We start from the raw sequence: 18,226 nt of genomic DNA, 5'->3' as shown, positions 1-18,226 counted from the left end.
AAATACTCATCAAGACATCATCTATAAATAAAACTAATTCATGAGACCACAAGTTTTAGATTATTTTTTGATTGATGGCAGTAGGGCATTAATACATTTGGCTTAAAATCTACTTTAATGATTATAAAAAGGGAGAAAAATCATATCGATGCACACTTAAATGTCAAAAAGCTTTGAAAATTTTGATTACAGTTATAGTGGAAATATCTACATATTAACACTATTTAAACATAGATGGTAGTACTTTGGGAGCACTACAGCTACTGAGAGAGACATCTGTTGGCTGCCCAGAGGGCTGAACAGCCCAGTTGTCCCTTGGTGCAAAGACAAACAAGCTGCTGAGACAGACAGTCAGCATCAGTTATTCATCAGAATATGGGAAACAAGACAAGTGGTATCCAGCAACTTGGCTCTGAATGTCATCAGCTAAAGAACAAGCTGTCCAGGCATCAGTGATGCAGACAGGAGCTGAGACAATAATTTCTTAAATGTTACTCGATAATCAGCAGTTTGTTCTAAAGGGTACAGTTCTCTGCGTTTATGAGCACCACAGCAGCACTACAGTCTCTGTGTGTCTGCGCAGGAGAAGCTCTGTAATCTCATCATCAATGTCTGACTGGGAAAATGGAGCAACATTTCAAACCAATTGTATGAGTCTGAATGTTGCACAAGGCGTCTGAGGCTGACTGAACCCAGACAAATCTAAGGTAATAAAATCTGCCTATACCAGCCCCTCTGAATCTCAATAATTGACACACTACGTCTTCTTAAATTCATATAAAAACCAAGGCGTAAAAACAAGTTGGGGTTTTATGTGCCAGACTATGTCTCAAATCGGTTTTCAAACGGATTAAACGATCAAGTCATAATGTGTTAATTAGTGAGCTTTAAAGGAGCTGGTGGGCAGATTTAATTACCTAAGAACAGATCCAGGCTAGTTGTTTTCCCCCGTTTCTTGTCTTTATGCTAAGTTAAAGTGGCAACATACAACTTTTCTCCCCCTGCGTTTCCAGATGGTATTATTGTTGGCACCGCTGTCGCAAAGACAACTGGATCGTTTCCATTTTCCTTAAGAGTCGCAAATAACAACAACACAGGACAGAATGTGAGCTTATTCAATCATTTGGTCCATAATAGAAATTGATCACCAGTTAATTTTCCTTTACCCAGGTGACTGTGTGCCCAGCGGCAGACAAAATTGTATAGTGACAGCAAGGTTTATAGGGAATCAATGACATCTAACACACTACTGTAGGTGTATTTCCTTTGATATTCATAGTGATTCACAGTGAAAATCTGTTTGGTCTGTGTGTTTCACATCTGCCAAGGAATAAAGCATTGGTGACCTCCACTTTCTCTTTTTAATTTTAGGTTTGCCTTAATTACAATAAATAGAGCAGCATTCAAAACCTCAGGTCACACAGTTCTTACAGTGAGAACATTTTTCCCAGTGGGTGTGTTTACCACTTAGGAATTTACTGAATTAACATTTGGTGCAATAAGGCAACAAATACAAGGATTAAGCTGCTACTGCAATGTCTGATAAAGGCATTCTGCAAATTAAAATTAGCAAAAACAATTAGCCTACATTTAATTTGAGTCGACTAAAAAGAGGTCTCGCTGTTTTCATGTTGACACAGTTTGACAGGGCAGGGGTGACAGGGGTTAATTTCATTAACTTGTTATGAAAGCCACAATTGACAAATCTTGAGCAAATAGCCACAAGAAAACAAAGCTATAGGAAAACTTTAGCTGCAATTTAATCCATTTTATTCCAAGTCCATTACAAATGCATATCAATCACTATTGTTAATCATGGTGACTGATGTGGAGAGCACACTCTGTTCACTCAATATGCAGAGTGTTATCTGTGAGGCAGAGAGGTTCCAACTTGTGAGCACAATGTCAACAGTAACATTGGTATTTCATAATAATACACGGCATGTATATGTCTGAGCTCCCCTCCCCGAGAGCATTAGCCTAAGTCTTATTTTATGGAGTCAGGCATTGTATTGTATCTTAACATCTGCTATGTACTGAAAAAACAATATTAAAAACTCTCATACTACAGCAGCTGGCTGACGTGTACGCCAGTCATCATCTTGAGCCATGAAATATAAGTGAGAAATATTGAGGATATACAGTAAATTATGTGGCAATTAAGTTAGGGAGTCCATACAGAATGCAGTTGAAGGCTGATGGTGTGAGAGTCGTTTTGTGATGAACATCATCTTCCTTTGAGTCAGTGAGGAGCTCTTGATCTGCAGAGGAAAACCACAAAGGCAATAATTAAATCTGAGGTTTATATTAAAATCCAGCTTAGTTGGATTCATAATTTGAATGATTCTGCTTGACGTTTATTTTTTCCCTTTGCAAAGCAATCCAAGCCTCATATACAGAGAAAGAGAGATGTGTGGGCGTCTGTGATGCACCCATAAAAAACACATGGGATGTATTTACAGTAAATAGAAATTCAAATGTGAGGCTAAATGAGGTAACGTGTAGGATATACAGTACCATATGATTCTGTAACCTTGTGATGTGGCATCTCTGAGCTGTCCCCTCTCCTCAGGGCATGGATGCTCTGGCCAGAGGTCTGTCTGTCCTTCAGTAGATCTGCAACACATGGTGACAGGCACAGACTGTATTACTGTACCGGTGAATAATGACCACAGGAATAAAGTAAATGTTTAACAGAAGCTAAATTGCAAATCTTTGGCTGATAGTAAGGCCCAATCCCATTACAGCCCTTGTCTCTACCACTTAGCCCCTCCGTTTTGCTTGTAGGGGTAGGGTCCTGATTCTATGGGATAGATATATTTGTTTGAGTGTCACAACCCCGTGAAATGACTCATTTCACTATAACAATTTGAGCTATTTGGTCTGAAAACATTTGGCAAGTCTTAAAGATCCACACAATTAAATCATTTTATCATCACATTCAAGTTAGCTGGGCGCAAAACCTGAAGTTAGACAACTTTTTCCAGCGGAAAATGATGACTTGATTGATAGTTGTCCCATTTCATAGGGGGAGATTTGAACCACTACCTCTTGTAACTCTGTTCTGTGGGGCAAGGGAGCACTGGAAAATAATGGGTAGGGATAAAAATTGGACATGGGATTGAGCCCAAATGTAGGATTAATAAATGTAGGAAAAGTTTATTGCTCCTAAAGTATGTCCAACACCTACTGTCTAGAACCTTGGCCATATTCTGTGTGTTCTGTTGAAGGCTAGTTTGCCACTGGTTGAGGACAATACAGCCGACACCACCCAAACTCATCAGCAGAGCAGTCTCCAGTGGTTTCTCCAGGGCAAACTGTCTTGCACTGGAGAGGAGTGAAATGGTGAGATTATGAGAGACAGAGGGAGGGGAAGCCCTGTTTTTATTACTAACCAAAAGGCTGAAATACTGGCAAAGACACAAGACAAGAACGTCAATTATCACTCTAGCAAGTGAATCCAGTAAAACACATTAGGATGGTAAAAAGGAAGACAGTTATAAATGGGAAGAAAGCTAAGTGGACATTTATCTGAACAACTGAGTAAGAGCTTTATTCAATAAAGCTATTTTGTTACCTCTTGTGCATGTCAGAGTTTAATTGGTGGGGAACACTGGCGTTCTTCTGAACCATGTCGAAGAACAGAGCCATGCGACACTCTGAGGAGAACAAAAATCATTAGCATTATCTTGCAGGAGAATAAATAAAGCTCTTTTACAAGTATAAGTACGTGTATCCACATAAACCTCCTCACAAACAAAACACACAACACACATACTGCAGAGTGCTAGGTGCCTCAGTGGCCCGTCATGTCATGTCATGTTATGTCATGTTCTTTCTTAATGCTTAAATGCACACAGCTTGCACCTGTGCCTCTGACTTCTTCATATACATTTCCAAATGAAGCATAAAGCACAGCCTCCAGGATGTCCATCATGTTCTGCCCTTGACAAAAAGAGATGTGCTCAGCTGTTCTCATGTGTACACCTGAACCTTAAAGGTCCTGCAAGGAACTTTTAACTTGTTATGCAACAGTCTCAATTTAATACTGATGCCTACGTATGACCTACATAAGCACACAGACCATCAGTGAAAAGTAGTTATTGTAGTTATTCTTGGTGCCTGGTTGGAAAGATCATAAAACTAAATCTTTTTTTATGTGTCATCCATTTACATGAATGGGCAAAAATGCCTGGAAAACGTTGAATATTTCCGAAAGTATGAATTATATGAATGAGAAAAGGCATATCCGGAATGTGCTGAGGATGAATTGAGGAGTCTCACTACTGAGGAAAGAAGCTGCTCTGTAGTCTGGTGGTATGGTATGGCACTAAAACAAAGTTTACTTTGTTTTCCCATCATTGTCTTTGGCCAAAGGTGCCGCCAGAATCAACAAAAAAAGTGATACAGGAGGAGTCAAAGCCCAGTGTGTGTTTGTTATTATTTTAAATGTCATGCGAAGGTGCTAGTTTTAAAGTATTTACAGTATTTGATACCAATGGGGCTCAAAATGAGGACAAAACAGCCACTCAAGAAAAATGAAATCTGTCTGGTGAAAATAAAAAAAAAATCATGTGGCAGAGCCGTGGAAAAGGGTGTGAGTAAAGGTGAAACATCTTTATCTAAGTAAGGCAAGGAGCTAAAAAGAATCCAACAGATATGAGGATGCTGGATGGGTGTAACTTTTAGTTTAACACAACATGCTGAACACACATGACATTTCGGCCGTTTTAACACAGCATAAAACAGGCAAGAACAGTTATTTAAACACAGTCCCTTTATTAATTACTACACAAAACAAGCTTTTACTGTACGAGCACTAAGACCTGTAGCTGTGAGGAAAATGCTGCTTGGGTCAGTCACCAGGTGTGTGTCAGTGAGGTCGTCTAGCATCTTCTCTATTGCAGCAAGGACAGGCTGTGCCTTGCAGCTATCATGGCTTACTTCCGATACAGTGACAATCATGTCTGTGTCTGAACCAAGACACTGCTGACCCCCCTCCCTCCTCGCGATACGCAGCTGCCTGGGGCCAGAACGGCGGTCCACTCTGGTGTGAGCCTCAGTCATTGTCACTGCGGCGTTACAGTCATCGAGCTTTGAGCCATGTTAAGATGTAATGTTATTACCCCAACAAGATAAAGATGCAGTGACAAAGTAACACAATTCCCCGATAAGATATGAGTACAGATGGTGCAGCGTGTCCCGCATGACACCTTTTTTTTTCTGAGAAATACAAATCCGCCATCGCCTAATCATATCCTGATGGCCAATTAGGTAGAACCGATCTGGTGTGCTGTGAAGTAACAGCTGGAATTCAAACCATGGTGTCAGTCACACTATAGTTAGCAGCACTAATGCCAGGCTAGCGGGTGGCACATATGTCTGGCCTGGGGCGATGCATAAGGCCATCCTGACACTCTGTCAGTCACATTGGAAGTCCACCAATCCTCAGACTACCTTTGTTTGCTGGTGAGAGAGAGGGAAGAAGTGGATATGAGGCCATATTTGTTTGTGAAATATCTTTAAAGGTGTGACGTGCTAAAAGGTTTTGGGCAGATTTTTATTTATTTAAAAGGCCCAGTATGAAGGATTTAGTGGCATCTAGCAGTGAAGTAGCAGAACACAACCAAGTGAACACTCCTCCCTTCACCCCTCCCTTTCCAAGCCTGTAGGAGAACTTAGAGTGTCTTTCAGGTAAAGTAAAAATGCGAAAGGTCCTCTCTAGAGTTAGTGTTTGGTTTGTCTGTTCAACATGGCAGACTCTGGAAGGTGACCTGCTCCCTCTCAGGTAACTAAAACACAATGATTGTGAGTTTAATGTGATTATACATGAATAAGAACATAGTTATGAATATTATATTTCAATTGCGAATAGAACCCCCTTAATCCTACACACTGGACCTTTAAAGAGTACTGAGGGAGGAAAAAGGCCTCCTTAAATGAGAAGAAGGGGACAGGTTTGTCACGGGTTTTGGGAGTTTTATCAAAGAGGCTACTTCACTGAAAATATAGACGCAGCAATTTTTGAGTTCTATTTTTCTCGAGTTACTTTTCAAATGAGATGTACTTCTTTGTCAAAATCTGTATACATTCTAATACTTTTTTGCTAATTATCTTGTCCACTATGGTGAAGCGGAGGTCATGTGGCTCGGCCTGCTCGTTCGTCCTCCTGGATCCACACTCTTCACATATATTTTATAATTTACTTGTAGCAGATATTTTGTCATTGTAATCTGTATATTCAGTGATTTTGTTGGTCTGTTCAGTATAAGTGACATTTGTTGCACGTCTGAGGGATCCCTTCTCTATACCTCTTCCTGAGGTTGCTTCCATTTTTTTCTCCTTTGGGGAGTTTTTCCTCACTCGAATCGAGGGTCCGAAGACAGAGGGTGTTGTGCACCATACAGACTGTAAAGCACACTGAGGCAATGTGATGGGGATTTTGGGCTTGGACTTGAAATTATTCAGTTAATATCCACCTGAAAATGCTCCAGATGTGTTATCTTATATGACTTTATGCTATAATTAGTCGGTAGGATTGAATGACAATAAAATTAGTACAGTTTTCCTCATTAGTCCTCATTAGATCTTCTTACAGGCACTCGGTTAAGAAAGAACAGAAAGTCTACTTGTTATGGCAGACATCCGACAGTGAAACCTCATTGATTTCTTACTGCAGAACAGAGATATTTCTATATATATACCCAGTCAGAGAATGAAAGATTGATGTTTTTTAAAGAGATTAAGCCTACTGCTCCATTTACTGCTTACATAACCCACAAACAGCACTGCTCCAAATTTCAATCATTCATTCATTACAGTATTTTGCCACTTATTTTTCTTCTGCATTTATTTAAAAGGCTTTTCAAATCTGCTACATTACTAGGACATTCGACGCTCGAAAAATCTGATGACATAGACTGATTATATATCTTTCTCATCAGTTTGTGACATTTATGTGACGTGGTTACATTTCTATCGATAGCCGATATATTTTTTTGGGAGAGGGCCTACATACAGTAATAATGAAAATGGGGTCACATAAAATAAGGCAGAGCAATGCAGAGTGAACACATGTCTGTACTGACAACCCCAACTGACGTATTTGCTGTCAGTCGAAAACAGAAAGAAGAGTGGTGCCAGTAACAGTGATGGGCATATTCTGAGATGTCTGTGTTGCTGGTGTTATGTCTGGACATACTGTAAGACAGTATGCAACAGACCTCTACATCAATTCTGTTTAATTATGTGGATATTTTTAGCATACTGTGAATATTTAATGCATCTACATAAACATTAATTCAAATAAAAATGGTCTCAGGTCCTATTAAAAACTATAGACGGTAAATGTAGTGTTTGGGTATACAGTACCAGAGAGGTTGAGGGCTGCTAGTTTGGCAGGTGGGATGTTTGCCACGAAGCGCTCCATCCCCAGGTAAATGAAGGCACTGCACCTGTGCAGCAGCTGCTCCACCTCAGACAGGCTAGATACATATTTGGGGATAGGTTAGCGGCACAGAAATTATCAAGTGTGTTGCAATGTAACAATTAGAGTTGGTTCTCTGTATCCTCAGTGCAAGGTCCAAACAAAGACATGCTGCATTGCATTGCATTGCTTTGGTCTACTTAAAGGTTCCTACCTTGGCTTTTGTTTGCTGCCCATGAAGCCCTCCCACAGATGGGTAAAGCGCTGGTTGTGTGTTTCCAAAATCTCCTTCATCCTCATGCTCAGACTGGTCCCTTCTGTGCCACACAGACAACAACACAAAAAGATAATTAAAACTTAAAACTTAAATTTAAACTTGCTAAAGTTGTGAAGCTAACTGGGAGCTGCAATGCGACAAAAGTAGAGATTTTGTATAATAGTCAACTGTAAAATAAGGATGCTTTAAGGGCTACGAACTGAGAATAACATAATCTACAGAGAACATTAATCACAAAAGTACTCCCAGCACTTCTTTACACAACACACCACCCCTACAGAACCAAAAACAAAAGCAGCTACAGCTATACAGCACTGTAATTTTTCATTAACAACATTTCTACCCTTAGAAATAGCTACAATATATACTATTTTTTTCAATTATGTGCATATTTAATGTACATTATGTAATGTAGTCCCTTCAAAAATCGATTGAATTAGTTACTTACCAAAGTGACCTTCATTGTGAGGGTCAACAATGTCTGTGAAGGTGTGTTAAGAATAAAGCTCAATGAAAGAGAGTGCAATAGATATTGTTTATCTCATATTCCATGAACATTAATAAAACAGCCAGCTTAACAAACAGAATTTTTTTGAATATTTAACAAAGAAGATACATTTGAAGTTACGTGTGTCCACTGGGAAGGTGTTCGAAGGCAGCGGCATCTGGGTAAATACATTAAAGTTTATACAGCTCAGGACAGTTATAAGCATAGTGTATACTGTATATATATATATACACACACACACATTGTCTATAATATATACATCTGCAAATACTGTTTGTGTCAAAGAATGAGAGTGGATTTTTAGACAGAGAAGACAGAGCAAAAGAAATGGAGGCAGAAAAGAAAAGGGTCTGGTGGAAAAAATAGAAGTGGTGCATGACAGAAGATAAATGCTTAGAAGCTCGAAATAGGATCTTTATGAAAACACATTATGTAATTGATAGAAAAACCACACTTAAAAGGGAGGCGAGGTGAACTTAAATTATTGCCAGTGCTGACAGCAGGTAAAAGTAATATTGCTGTCTGTATCTGGCAGGCCCAGATTAATTTACTGAACTCACCACTTTGATGGCTTGGCTTTGATCTCCCCTCGCCTTAGTTCCTTTGCCACCTTTGGTCTCCTTTTTGTTGTCACTTTCAACTGCCACAAACAGGAAGCAGAATTAATACATACACTTGTCTGCGGGGTAGATTACACAGCATTTGGACTGGGGGAAAAAAAACTCAGTATCTGCAAAGTCAATGACATTTACTGGTGACTTAAACTGAAGAACTGTTCTGAAGGTTTCCTCATAGCGACAACATTTATAAACCCCTGCAAATGAAAGCTCTGACTATTGATTAACCATTGATTATCAATCTAATTACATCATCTAGAATAGTATTGAATTTAAACTCAAGCCCACATAGGTGGTGAACCAATCAGTGTCTTTTGAGAAACTGGGCATGGTTTATGGCCAAAAGTAAGAGAAGCGTCTGTTCAAAACAGTGAGGTTAGCTCAGATGCTGCTATAGCATCAGTTATATCAGAACTGTTATATATAGTATAATTCATTAAAAGAAGAGCAACAGACATAACTAAAGGCTTTTCCTGATTAAAAATCAGGAAGGAAGGTAACTACAATCTCTAATGCCAGCGGCAAAGTTTTTTCACTAGAAAAGGGAAAAACACTGAATTAATATAAAGAAGTAACAGGGTAAGAGTTCTGCTTTCTGTCCGAAGCTTTAGTCAGTTTACAGCAAAGTGTCTTTCACTCTAAGTCAGTTGACCCCCCCCCACCATCTTCTCTCTATGTTTTATTTACCAGCCACTTCCAGCGCTGTTCTATGACTCTGTGCCTGAAAAACTTGGGACTGAAATACAACTCATGTTATTTATAACGTTTAATAAATGCCAATGCCAATTATAAACCGCAGCTTGGAAAGATAACCGAGTTATGCCTGTAAACGCGTTCACATGCGCACGCACAAAATGACACTTATGTTTTCCAGCAGCAACCTCAACCACACAGACCAGACAATATATAGTTAAGATGGCATAATTTTGAAACAAGACAATAAGTATCTGGTCTCTCAGTTAAGGTTTAGTTACAAGGCAGGAATAATAAAATCCAATACATGAAGTATGCGCTTAAGATGTGACCACAAGATGAAGTTTTTTTTCCTCAGTATTATCGAATAAAATGAGACATATAACTGATGTGTGGACATCACACCTTGTTGCAGTGTACTGGTATTTAACTAATTGGCTTTACTGTACACATTTCATATTCATTAACAGGCTACACTTGTTAGGGATTATTTAGCATCACTGGTCACATGGCAGCAGTGTGTTCAGTGCTACATGACTTTCTTTAGCAGACAGTATTTTTTTGGGACTTCAGCTAAACAAGCCACCACAGTTTGTACTTCTGTTCTGCTTCTCTTCCCAAATCACTCCTAAAATGTTAATGTAATATATTTGATCCTAATGTGTTTGAATTACAATCTATGTTAAATCACTCAACAACTCCAGATACAGAGACACAGACAAAATTTTAGGCTGTAAGAACAGACATCCAGACAAAGGCAAACATTTCCTACCTGAAGGCAGTCTTTTTATAGTTTGTGCTAATTTGACCTGTGCATACTTCATGCAAAGCACTGCACAGAATAACAAATAGCCCTTTCAAAAGTGGTTTCAGGCACTATATCTTCTTGACACAATGGTAAACTGTAGATGTCAAAATTATGGTAATGATGGTCCAGAAAAAACCAAAACAAAAAAACACTTTCTTTCACTTTCTCATCATCTCCCATGTGTTTGATCCAGACATTCAAAGATAAGATTAGGAAATACATATTCTGTAGTTTCCTATCTGTGGCAAATGCAAGTGTCAGGTGACACACACACATATACATTAGTTTAACAGTAACCTTTGAACATTCATTTAAGTTATGCAAATGATTCAACCTTTGAAAAGGTAAAAGTGTCTGCAGCATCAGACTCTGTGCTCTGTCTGCCCCCTTTTCTTTTCTTTACAAAATATTCGTGTAGAGAATTCCCCCAAGGATTGAAGCGTCATTGCCAAAAAACGCTGCTCTTTTCTGTTGGGATTTTACACTCATAGTACACCTCCAAAACAAAATCTCGAGAGACTGGAGAGACACAATGTGCTGGATAATATTAATTAAAATGAGGTTCGTCCTTTTTGGTTTTCATTTGTTTTACCAGAAAAAATACTTACGTTTCTTCTAAACTGACAGTAAAGTAAATAATTACTGCAATATACAGTAACATTGTGAAGAGGAAAATGGGAAGAAAATGCAATCAGCTGCTGCATAGTGATACTGGCTTGACCCCTGTAGTTAAGTGTGAATTAAAATAGATTTTCTAATTTAGGCCAAGATAAAAATTTATATTTAGTACCATCCTCTCTGGTGACATACTGTACTTGTTGCTCACCTTTCCTGTGTCCCAGTCACAGTTCTGGGCAATGATAGTGCAACATTTAACCTGAACTTACACCAGAGGACAGATGTTCTTGCCAGCCTGTCATCATAACCTGGTGATACACAACACTGCTCTTCTCTGCATACGTTTTTTTTAATTTCACAATTTAACAAAGGCTAGGGATTTCTGTAAATGATCGAGGAGCCAACACATAAAAACATCAGCCACAAATGGGTCCCAGATGGACTTGTAAATGAATACATTTTAAGTTTGCTTTTTATACAACTAAACCTCTTTCCCAACCAGGTCTGATACTAGAACAACAGCAGGGCCATCAGTGTGAATCTACAGCACCTCAGAAGGCAGGAGAGTCATTATGATGCTTTTCAGCTGTACCCACACTATTTGTTTTTTACACCATTTTGGTCACTTCAACGTAAAGCTCCATGTGCTCAGTCAACACCTACGTATACTGTATTACTCCTCGACAATCAAATCTACAGTCCTGACTCTAAATTGCTCTAGCAGGCAGGGCGAAATGGCCACAGTTAATGGACATCCACTTTAGCGAAGCAGGCCGAGGCGTTCACGGATGTCCACATGAAGTTCATGGCATCCTGCATGGCAGCAGGATGTGAAATGACCTTTCTCTCCTGAACAAATTCCATTTCTATGGATGGCTGCCTGCAGTCTAAAGTGTAAGACATTGTTTACTAAAAAATTATGAGAAATTCTGTGAGGCAAACCTCCACTAATACAATGTAAAAAAAAGCCCATTCTAATTATTAACAATTTTATAAATAAGACGATTCAACTGCATTGTCTTAAATATCCCACAACAAATCCATTTTTTCCTGCAGTATCTTTGCTGGGGTGAAATGCATTAAAAACTAACTTTAAATTTTAAAATTGTTGTTCATTGTCATATCTTGATGGTTCTTTACCTGTCACTGTCTATTTCACATTATCTCTTGTACAATATAAAACAAAAAGGTAACCTTTAAGAACTTTTTTAGCGCTACTTAATTTTTTTCATGATGTCAACAAAAATAAATATGAGCAGGTTAATAAAAAAGCTCTACACATATGTCTTACATTAGACAAGAAGCATTTTAGAAATTATCAATGGAAATGAGGAGAAGTGAGTAATCATAGGTCTTGATTTATCATTCTTTGGCCAATTAAAAAAACTATTAGTAGTCTTATAATTTAAAGAGAGTTCCTGTTTAATTAGGACAGTAATAACATACTTAATTAATGCTGAGCAGGAATTCTCCTGATGCTTTTAGATCTGTTTGAATGTCTGCCAGCCAGTCAAGTCATATGCACTTCCATATTCCAACAGGTTTCTAATAATACCTGTGTTATATAAAGTACTGCATTAGTCATGCCTTTTGTTTACACGAATAACTAGATCTTACATCATTTACGTGTTGTATTTTTAAATGTTCATATGTATGCATTGGGCAATCATGTGTTTCTCTGGGTGCCTCTGTGTGGTCGCTATGAAATGTCAAGTTAAACCCATGTTTAACACACAGAACAAACATAGTTAATGCTTCCTCAAGCACTCAGGGCTAATTTGCAACCCTACAGTGGCCGGCATTTTCTGGTGTTAGTTGACATTCAGTGTTACGGCGGAAAAATACATCACTTAGTACTGAATGCAACTGTTCACTGGATTGCATAAGATCCAATAATAGAATCATGAAATGATATGAATAATACAAGATCATCAGACTTAGAATCTGGTAGAAGAACTGTTCTACAGTATGTGAAAGGTGAAATGTGTAAGAACTGGCAAAGTGTCAGAGGTCACTATAAAAATAGATATAAGATATAACCAGAGTAACTGCTGCTCACTATATATTCTTTGCTGTAGCTATCTATGGCTGTAGCTACTAGCTGCAGGAGGAAGCAGAAGAGTGGGCATCTCCAGTGTTGAAAAACAGCATCCAGAGTGCTGAATTAGAAAAATAAAGTTCGATAAAAGAGAGAAACTTGATTACAGAAGGTATCAATTGTATTTTTCTGTTAAGGACAATAGGTGTAAAAATATTTCCTGTCTTGGCATTTTTTTAAATTTTATTTTGTTTTTTTAATAAACTAAAAAAGCTAAGACAGCTTGTGAAACGTGGTAAACTTGCTGCAAGCATACATCTCCCAGCTGAACATACGGGGGCTATCAGACCTATCTTTCCTCTTGCGTTACAAAGTGGATATTAGGAGACAGGACAGGCCAGGGCTAGCTGGTTAGCATGTTAACTTCAGTTGATATATCTGCAACACAATATGTAGACATGTTGACATTATGCATAATACCACTGTTGTTTCTTCACACTCTGTTGACAATGGTAGTTCAGTTGTTGAATGTTTTAAACTACAATTCTGGCCATATCTTACACATTGCCCCTTTAAAAAGTTGCATGTTCATGGGACTGGTTAGGACTCATCAGGTAGTGCTTGTAAACATTTCAGAAACTTTGTCTTTATGTTTGTCTCTGGTACCTTTCTCTGGTTCTTCTCTGTTCAGGCGACTGTGGAGTAGCTGGAGGGAGAAGTCTCGTGACACAGAATTCAGGCCTTCCTCCTGCAGGATGGACAAGGCTTCCAGCGGCAATTCCAGCAACTTCCTGTCTGCCAGCAACACCAAGTACTCCCCTGGTTCTGCTGGTAATCTGACTAATGCACAAACACATACACAGCACAAACATCTTGACATATATTGTATACTTCATGACACCAAAAAATTATTTGAGGTGTAGTTGCTGTGTTGTGTGTGAAATAAAATTGTATCACATTATTTCACACATATAGCAACAACACTGGCCTAAGGGGGGTGAGCTGCAGCTTGCTTGAATAGAAACCTGCTGACAGGGTGCCAATACACAGATAGGAATCACAGCAGATGTTGGAATGGTTGTCTGTATGATACACTGTAAAGATAACCATAAGGCCCTCAGACCATCACAGACACAAGCAAGCTCACAACATGCTCTCCCTTTACCTGAGCTCCCTTTCTCTTCTTTATCTTTGGTTTTGGTCATCTCAGAAACTGGTAGTGATGCATCCTGGGGCCTGAGGAGGGAAGGATCATCAGGCGAGGATCAGTACACTGCCTTATGTCTGACAAGAATGCCAGCTAGAACCAGATAGTGCATGATGTGTAAACATATACAACAGAGATGAACAGACAAACCAGTCTCTCTTTGTTTTGAACTCATACTTGAAAAGACTTTTTTTACAGTGGACATTTGTACCTGCCACAGTGGCAAAACCTCACTTCAAAGTAGCAAAGTTTCCTTCCTTAGGCTAAGAAAACTAAATGAAATTTAACAAGCCTTTGTAGTGGACAAAGTGGGGAATCTGATGGCACATACACTACTTCACCTTAAGCAGGAGAAGTCAAACTGTGTGAGGAGTGGATTCAAATAGTCTTCCATATCTTGTACGATTTCTCTGAACGTTTGTTCTGTGGCAGTTTTCTGTAAGAGGGAACAACAATAAAGAGAAGGGAGTTCAGTAGCTGTAATGCAGTATTCATTGTCTCAGGCCCCTGATTACTTTCATACACATCTATTGCATCAACACAATGCTGGATGAAGAAGTCAGCCAAGCGAGCAGAGGCATGAGATGATGATAATAACAGTGGAGTGAGTTTATTTATGAGGCTTGCAGTGGATAATGTTAATAGAGTGAAAGAAGCTCAGAGGTCTCAACAAGACATACACGGGGAAAAACTTGATGCTCCTGAGAGGCCTCCAGCCTGCCCTCAGCTCCCTGCCAACAGGCTTCCTTGAGGAGGGCATGTCCAGTCTCCTGGCCAAAGGCCCAAATCCGCTCCCTCAGTGCCAGCAGAGCCCGGGGGCAGACTGAAACCTTGGCCACCCCAGAGCACGCCAGGGTACCTGCAACAACAGAACTGACACACAATCAGACATGCAGACTCACAGACACATTCAGGCCTTGTAATTGGTCCCGGTGAGAACCTCCTCCTCCCTTTCCTCCCCCTGCTCCTTTTGAAAGATCTCCCTCTCTCTTCTTCTGTCTCATCTTGTTTTTTCCTTAACTGTCTTCTCTGTTTCATGAATTTGTCCTAATTCTCAGGCAATGGGTTTGGAGCCCTTTTTTCCACAATGCCTACAACTTCTTATGTGAGAGTAGTCCCAGGAAAGGTCATGTAAGCAGGTGTTACAGTATGCTAATACCCTGTGATGACTTATGAAAGCTGGTGTTTCATGCCAGGCCAGTAGCACAGAGGTCAAAGGGAAATTCATGAAATTTGTTTTGCACTGTGTCTCCTTTTCCTCGCTCCTTGTCTTCATTAAAACTGAACTTTTCATCTGCCCTGCAGATAAATGTTACATGGTAATACTCAATTTCTTTGGCTCAATTTATATGCTGACAACAAAGCTACATGCAGCCTGGTATGTGTGCTGAGGACCATATTCCCCAGGGCTGTGGAACAAATTACTGTCTAATTGTGAACACTGGTTTAAAAATGTACAAGCACGTCACCTGTAACTTGCGCAGTCTTTCCTTTTTGATTTGGAGCTTTGGTCATCTCATAAAAGGCCCCATAAAGTTCTGACCTGAAACCAAAACACATGGTTATTTAAAATAAAGCTATATAAATGCAGTCCATATCTATCTGCAAGTAAAATACAGTAGTGTAAACCATCAGCCCTCTAGTGGCAGAAGTAAAACACTGCAAGCCCCTTCTGCTCTAGATATGACTGTAGCCTGGATCTAATGTGACTTGTGTGACTTGCAGTCATTAACTTATGTATGATGAAACTTTTGGAGAAAGAAAAGGACAGAATTTTCAGGATGGCAAAACAACAGAAATAGTGAGAGAAAACAGCAGAGAACAAAATTGAAATTACCCATCTTCAGAGTGCTGAAGCAGCAAAATCTTCAGGTTGGGTGGAAGCTCCGCAAGGATGTTCAGGTGGCTGGGACTGATGGTAAGATGGCTGAACGGCTGCAAACAGGAAGTAATTTTCAGATCACACATTTAACAACTGTTATACAAATTTGAAATGCCTTTGAAATAGTCTTTTTACTTTATTTGAATAAAGATTTTTAGAGAGCATAAAAAGAAGGATGTTTGTCTTACAAATTGATTCAGAAGGACCATTTAATCGTATTAAAAATTAAAAGGATTGTGAAAATGGGCAAGTGATTTGGTATGGACGGTAGGGACAAGGTGCTGCTCAATTGTTCCACTAATATTTTCACAGATCTTAAAAGATCAACAATTAAAAAAATGCGCTATTTTGTGAGACATTGGGATATCTCGTTGAAGCACTCACAGTAGTACTAGCATCATAAATGTGATGAATGAAAGGCTGTTTTAAAGCAGTTAGTATTCTGCTTTCTACTTTTCTAATTTACACACACTGAAGAATTAAAAATGTCTTTTCTGAATAAAACCATCATCACTTAACTAATATTATATTTAAATTTTAGCTGTTTGCTAATTCCTGATCAATGCTCGGACTATTCATCAAATTTTATTACCTGGCGAAAATGCTCCCTGAAAGAGAATCAGGTCCTTTCATTCAGTGAAGTTACAGCTAAGCTGTTCTGTATTCAATCCAAACATTTATCATCTTTAACATTACTAATGTGTAGAGTTGGTAGAGTTGGTTTGTAGAGTCCTATGCCCTTGATATTTATTTAAATATCTAAATTATTATCTAAATTAATAAAGCTGAAGAGCACCTTTATTTAAGACTTCCAGACAAACCAGACATAGGAAAGTCTGAGATAAGTTTTTACTTTGTCATGGCGATCATGAAGAGCATATTTTCAGGTTTAATTGCTTCTGAAGTCATAATTGTTTCTGTTCATAAAATATTTAAACAAACTACTTAACTTGAGTTAAATTAAGGACTATAATCATAATCATATAATCAGTTACAAGCTACACCACTAATGTCAATTATAAGGCCATTATTTAATTCTATTGCCACTATTACCACATTAACATTCCAAAATACTCATCTGCCTTTCAGGGGCATTTTTCATGTAACTTCTTTCCCGAGGCCAACAAGCTGCCCTACATACCAGCCACTGTACATGTTGATGTGACATAAAAACTTTGAAAAAGAGGTGTATCTGCAGCCCGGCTACTTTGGGTGACTTTAGAATTCTACTGTACATTCAGAGCAAGGCCATAACAGCACCAATATCGTGTTCCCCATCAAGGGAGTTTACCAAGCTGAGTGTGACAGCATCCATAAATCATGAGTGGGGAGGTTTGGTGACACAGTACCTTAGAGAGGCTATTGAGGGAGTCCTCCACCCCCTTCAGCATGCTGCTGGGCCTCTCCTCCTGAGAAATGAGCAGTTTCCTGTGTAGGCTGAGCAAAGCAGAGAGCTGGGACACACCAGTGTCAGCACAGGCAGAACTTAGGACCTCAGCCATTGTAGCAGCAGTACAGCAGCTCTGGGAGTAAAACAGAAGATGGATGAAGGAGCTGTTCTGTAATAGCTAGAATTATAGTGGGTGATGATATCCTGAAGAATACCATTAAGTAAGTGAGGGTGATGTGTGGGTACAGATGTAAGGGACTGTGTTGTGCATAGAGCAACCTGTGTGTCTATGCTGTAGGTCAGTGGCAGCGTATGGACCCCTGTTTCATACTATGAACTGTATGTAGAATTTCAACAGTGCACAAAACAGTGATGGGATTGAAAGTGAAACTTGAGGTAACACTTATAATAACCATCATTATTAAATGGTAAGTTTATAGTTAATTAAACTTTAGTTAAGAGTTATTTTACTATTAACAAACAATTGAATGCTTTATAAACCATTTATTAAACAATTGTTTATTGTAAAGTAGCAACTGATGTTTATAAACCTTTACAATTGCTTAAAGGTGCAATGTGTAAGAAATTTTGTTGAAGACATTTAAAAAGTAACTAAAATTATCAACAGAATGTGAAGAAATTACAGTTTTGACATTATATAGAAACGTATATGTATTGTGTTGCAGAGATATCTACTGAAGTTAGCATGCTAATCAGCTAGCCCCAGTCTGGCCTTTTTCAGTATACCACTTCGAGCCCCCA

At 38.9% G+C, this 18,226-nt stretch overlaps 1 protein-coding gene across 2 annotated transcripts in view; it reads right to left on the bottom strand.

Moving 5' to 3' along the window:
* Positions 1-1,779: 1,779 nt before the first annotated feature.
* cfap46 (cilia and flagella associated protein 46) overlaps positions 1,780-18,226 on the bottom strand; it is a 62,569-nt gene continuing 46,122 nt past the window's right edge. For both annotated transcript variants that reach the window (XM_073481360.1, XM_073481359.1), the window contains 16 exons: positions 17,424-17,597; positions 16,030-16,127; positions 15,662-15,735; positions 14,873-15,051; positions 14,534-14,628; positions 14,151-14,221; positions 13,652-13,825; positions 8,772-8,851; positions 8,320-8,368; positions 8,152-8,184; positions 7,641-7,743; positions 7,372-7,484; positions 3,578-3,659; positions 3,191-3,327; positions 2,518-2,616; positions 1,780-2,261 (listed from right to left, as the gene is read on the bottom strand). In XM_073481360.1, coding sequence (XP_073337461.1) covers positions 2,149-2,261; positions 2,518-2,616; positions 3,191-3,327; positions 3,578-3,659; positions 7,372-7,484; positions 7,641-7,743; positions 8,152-8,184; positions 8,320-8,368; positions 8,772-8,851; positions 13,652-13,825; positions 14,151-14,221; positions 14,534-14,628; positions 14,873-15,051; positions 15,662-15,735; positions 16,030-16,127; positions 17,424-17,597 — 1,674 coding nt within the window. In that variant the 3' untranslated portion in view covers positions 1,780-2,148. The remainder of the gene's footprint in view (positions 2,262-2,517; positions 2,617-3,190; positions 3,328-3,577; positions 3,660-7,371; positions 7,485-7,640; positions 7,744-8,151; positions 8,185-8,319; positions 8,369-8,771; positions 8,852-13,651; positions 13,826-14,150; positions 14,222-14,533; positions 14,629-14,872; positions 15,052-15,661; positions 15,736-16,029; positions 16,128-17,423; positions 17,598-18,226) is intronic.

The sequence above is a fragment of the Pagrus major genome, chromosome 15 (genome assembly GCF_040436345.1).
Source record: "Pagrus major chromosome 15, Pma_NU_1.0".
Lineage (NCBI taxonomy): Eukaryota > Metazoa > Chordata > Actinopteri > Spariformes > Sparidae > Pagrus > Pagrus major.
The sequence above is the reverse complement of the archived record's forward strand: the minus strand, read 5'-3'. Positions and strand labels throughout refer to the sequence as shown.